The 5039-nt window shown below is 36.5% G+C and overlaps 1 protein-coding gene across 1 annotated transcript; it reads right to left on the bottom strand.

The window, feature by feature from the left end:
* Window positions 1-6: 6 nt before the first annotated feature.
* On the bottom strand, window positions 7-4112 carry dpm2 (dolichyl-phosphate mannosyltransferase subunit 2, regulatory). The gene is made up of 4 exons (XM_035668215.1): window positions 4030-4112; window positions 2123-2212; window positions 1372-1474; window positions 7-1211 (listed from the first exon to the last, which is right to left on the bottom strand). Exons 1-4 carry the CDS (start codon window positions 4030-4032, stop codon window positions 1156-1158), a joined length of 252 nt encoding a protein of 83 aa, XP_035524108.1. The 5' UTR covers window positions 4033-4112; the 3' UTR covers window positions 7-1155.
* Between the last annotated feature and the right edge of the window lie 927 nt (window positions 4113-5039).

The raw sequence follows: 5039 nt of genomic DNA, 5'->3' as shown, positions 1-5039 counted from the left end.
AAGGATATTTTCACATTCATCTGCTGAAAGTGGAAAGTTTCTCTGTTTTCATTGAAAATCTGATTTTTATGTAGATATTCACAGATACCTAACCCAGCACAGTACTATACTTGGATTGTTTACTTTTGCCAGTAGAAATTTTAAGCCAGGCACCACCCGGGAATAGGGGGAAAAATACTTTTATTCCATCAGGAGGAAAATTTGCCAGATTTATGTCTCATTAAATCTGTACTATTTTGCATATCAGCAGAAACCATTTATGCCCAACAAATAAAGTCAAAAGTTCTGACTTTATTGGTTTCTTGCTGTATTTTGATCAAACACTAAATAGCTAGTAATGGTCAATTGTTTTTGTCTATAAATATATATATTTTTAACATTCTTTTCCTCATAAAATGAAAATGAAAAAAGTATATCTACAAGGAAACTGTGAGTAAAACTTAGTAGAAGCAGCTACTATGATTCTGGGTATTTTTGGTTTTGAATGTAAGTGAAAAGTCATTTTGAGAAAATTGGTCTAGCCTTGACACAAGACACAAATAAACCAGAAACCAGCACATAATGCGTATAAAAATGATATCATTGGGGATTTTTGAGATGCAGTGAACAAGGCTCAAACTCTGAGATTCCAGTAGGTTAAATCCAAGCACTGTCAGTGTTTTTCCAGACTGATGGCCATCCTGTTACACATGCTGGAGGGGATCTTTCAAAATATTGGTCTATTTAATATGATATGTAGAGGAGAGGACACAGAACACTTGTTTCAACAGTGATTCACAGAACTATCTCAAAATCTTTTGACACCACTATGTGTCCATTTTTATGTGACTCGTGTTTATGTTACTCTCATGAGTTGTATTTGTGAGTTGTAAAAAATCTGAGAATCCCAGTGAAAATTTGTGCAGTCTATCTTCAGTTTGCAGCACACTCCTCTGCAGTGTATTTTTTTATGCTGCCACTCAGGGGTGCCAAAGTCAAAGTTTTTCACATTTGACACATACAGTAGTGGCTTCAAAACACAGCTGCTGATTTCTACTGAACTGAAAACAAAACTAAAATATAAAATAAATCTTTCTTTTCAACAAATATAACTTTGTCAACCATGCAGGAGCCATTATTAGAGAATGGAGGTATGGTTTTGTTCGCGGGGGCAGCTTAATCCACTTTCTTCGGCTTGCGACTCTTCCACATGACAACTGCAGTGAAGGCCCCTGTGGAGAAAATGAGACTGGTATTAAATCTGACATAGACACAACACACACCCTCACACCTCATTTAATTTTATATAGAGATAATTTAGAGGGGTTGTCTGTGAAGTCCATATGGAAATACCTGAGTGTGGGCTTTGTTTTTGAACGACAGTGTACTTACCTATACAGAGGAGCAGTACTACTGCTGCGATGCCGGGCAGAATGACGGAGTACTCCCGAGGGAGAAAGTACTGGTGCAGTACATGATCACCGTCCACAAAAGGCTGGAAAGGACATAATACAGTATCATACATTTAAGTGTTCTTAATGGTAATATATGAGATTTAAAACTTTAATATAGCAGCTAACAACTATTCTCTATGTAAAGATACAGTGCAGTCAGGGTGTCACTCTCACTCTGCCTGTGTTACTATCACAGCCTCTCTGTGGTTTGTTTCCATAGCCGCTCTGCTCCGTGTGCAGCTGAGTAGAGCCACTGAATCTGCTGTTTTTTGAATCATCTTTAATTTAATCAATATATTGGAAAAGTGGAAAGACTAACACAGACAGAGTTTGGGTGAGTTTTATTTTGTTTCTGTCCACTTTGAATAAAGTTACGATGTTACGACGACATGAAACGTAAAGTGATAGTGCTAATAAGGCTGTTTCTGGTTAAACAACAGGTCTATCTCTGTAGGAATCCTTTTCATAATGCTGTCAGACACTAAGAATAACAATCTGAGCCACTCAGTGGCAAACCCTAAGACCCGATCAAGCAAAAGGTAAAGAAATATTTCATTTCTCCGTAGGGACCCTTTCCATAATGTTGTCAATACACTTATAATAACATTTGGAGCTACACAAACGTTAAGCCTTGTGTTGAAGTTAGGGTCTCTAATTTGGATATCAGCGAGACAGAGAGAAGAACCTACCAGGATGATGACCCAGACTGAGTAGTATGTAAACAGCAGGAGGCTGAAGACAACAAGACTCATGCCAACTGCTTGATCCACTCCTGTAGCCTGAAAACAGAGAGACACCTACTGAGCAGAAGGCACTTGGGGGCAGTTATATGTTACATACATGACCAAAATGACTTCAGATAAACGAATAGGGGATGTATTGTATTGTATGTAAGTGTACCATATATGGATTTTTACAGATAACAGTTCAGGGGGTAAGAGACAGATAAAACCATTAGACTTTTTGTTTTAGTATGCGTAAAGCTCCAAAAATGCTGAATCCTACTTTCTCATAAGTCAAAAACTCAACTCAAAAGCATTTATTAGCTTTTATTTTACTTTTGTTTCCTGTTAAATGCCATTATTGTTCACACACTCATACAACTGTTTTCACAGGCTGAGTAGAACCTCTTCTGGTTAGTAAACTGGAATCCCTCTTGAAATGGACAAACCTAGCTTAATCATTTCTACAGCTTGTCGAGTCCAATAAGACTCTGCTTCTGTGTGTGTGACAAGCACTGAAATTCTTCTAGAAAAACGTCATCATCTGTTTTCAGTATGATGTCCTACGCTGGTGTCAGATGGGACAACTGAACAGTTAGTTCACAGCAGTTTATTTTTATTTATTTTACAAGGTTTCAAAGTGGAACATTTGCCTTTTTTATAACAGGACTGAAAGTAACAGGACTGAGCTTGAATGTAGCCATATAGCATCAGTGCTAATAGCATGAGAACAATTTGCACCTTAAAGTGGTTTACTAAAAATATCCTTTAAAAAAACATAACCTAACACAAGAGATGATGAATCAAAAATAGGAAATAGAGTGAGAGAAGCTACTTTCAGTCTTCCTGTGGCCTTCAGAAGACTCAAATGATACTATATCTTGTTGATGTGGTTTGACACGACTAAAATGTAATCGAACCCCCCCCCCAAAAAAAAATTATTTTATGTTAAATTGGAAACAGTCATTATATTTGATGGTGAAGCGTAGTGGAATCCTATTTTTTCAGTGTTCTAGGTAGTTTTTAATTAAGGTTTCATATGATGTATCTTGACACTTTGCTTGATAATATAATGGATTATACAGATACCTTTAATGCATATTTATGCATGTAATGTCCTAGAGATGGAAAATGCACTGATTCAGCAGAATAACCCATAGGCACTTAGGTGAAAGTATATTTAGATGAAACCGCTGGCACCAATTAATCACAGTATATGACTTATATATACTGTCATAGACTGTAATCTCAACGTATTATAGAACACTGCTTAGTGTGAATTCAGTCTATCTACCAAAATAACTGCCATTAAAATAAGCCAATCCCGCTTAAGGAAAACTATAATACATAACAATCACTCTTTGTCTATACATTATTTCTAAATCAGTTTAAAGCTGTTCACCCTCCACTGAAAGGACTGAGAGGACATTAACTGCAGTGGAAGCACGGCTCTCATACTTCAAGGAATGCTTGGTATGGCGAGCCACACCAAACTCCATTTAAATATCTGGAAATTAACAGTTAATTGTCTAAATTTCAATACACGCACGTCGCACAAAAGATACATTTAGTTTATTAATTATCAATGCTCTCTGGTAAAATCGGCGTAGTAAATGTATGTAAGACTTCAAAAAATGTCAATAAAGTTTAAATGAATGAATGGTTGCACAGAAACATTTGGGTAACAAGCTAACTCTGATGTCAACATGTTTCTAAGAACCGTTGAGATTAGCTTCAGTAACTATGAGTTAGCTTCATTACTGGGTCGAACTGGCCAAAGTTTCCAGTCTGCTATTTTAGAGTTATAGCTTAGAAGCTATATCTGAGTTAAAGAGCTGTCTTAAGTGTAAGTTTATTCGGCTTTTTTCTCTTACCATTTCTGTTTCTGAGGTACTGTGTGCTGACGTTTTCTGATGCTCTTCTTTCTGTAGCTAAAACCGGCAGACAAGATGCATCTGAAGGGCTCTGCTGCCCCCTGCTGGTCATAGAACGCCACTACAACTCCATGCACAGTGTAGCCTATTACTGTTACACCTGTATTTCTGTTACACCCAGACTGTGCATCATTACTTAATTAATATACTTAATCAGGCCTATTAGGTTATCAGGTTTTATATGCAATTATTATAATATTTATAATTAAACTGTAAACTAAAATGGACATTTTTCCTATTTTGATATAGCTATCAATATGGCTATAGGCTATACTTTCCATAATATATTACAATGTCACTTACTATATGCAGGCAACCTGTTGGGCTGAGAGTGACATATGCATATACATTTGGGAATTAAGTTTAATATGATTGTACATATATTTTCTTATTAGTATTTTTCAGACAATGCCAGTAAAAATAAAGCAAGATGTACTGTATATGCATACACCTTTTTATTACAGTTTGTAACATAAGGTCAGGGGGCTGTAGAAAAGTGAAGAGTTTGTTTATTTAATATAAAGTCATGTAGTAATCATATTTATTATATTGTAAAATAATTTTGACTACATTTGCACTTATTATACTGGATAAAAAACAGTAATGTAAAGTAGCCCTTATAATATAAAGGCAGTAAAATGAGTAAAACACCCATTTTCACATAATTTAGTCCAGTGTTTTTCAATCTGTGGTCCAGGGATCAACAGGGTCCTTGAGTGGGTTGTTTGGGGTCTCCAGCAAAAGGAGGAATTTCATATTTTAAGGGACCAGTGTCTAGGACGTAGTGGCATCTAGTGGTGAAGTTGCTGATCACAACTCCATCGCTTTACCCTTTACCTTTCCTAGCGTGTAGGAAAAACTACTGTGGCTGCGCAATAGGCAAAAGAACGCAAACTGCCTTATATAGAGCCTGAGGCTACTGTGGAAACATAGTGGTTCAAGAGGGTGGA

The sequence above is a fragment of the Morone saxatilis genome, unplaced genomic scaffold (genome assembly GCF_004916995.1).
Source record: "Morone saxatilis isolate NCDOM2014 unplaced genomic scaffold, NCSU_SB_2.0 Contig21, whole genome shotgun sequence".
NCBI classification, from domain to species: Eukaryota; Metazoa; Chordata; class Actinopteri; family Moronidae; genus Morone; species Morone saxatilis.
Note: the sequence above shows the minus strand (reverse complement) of the source record. Positions and strands in the feature narration are given on the sequence as shown.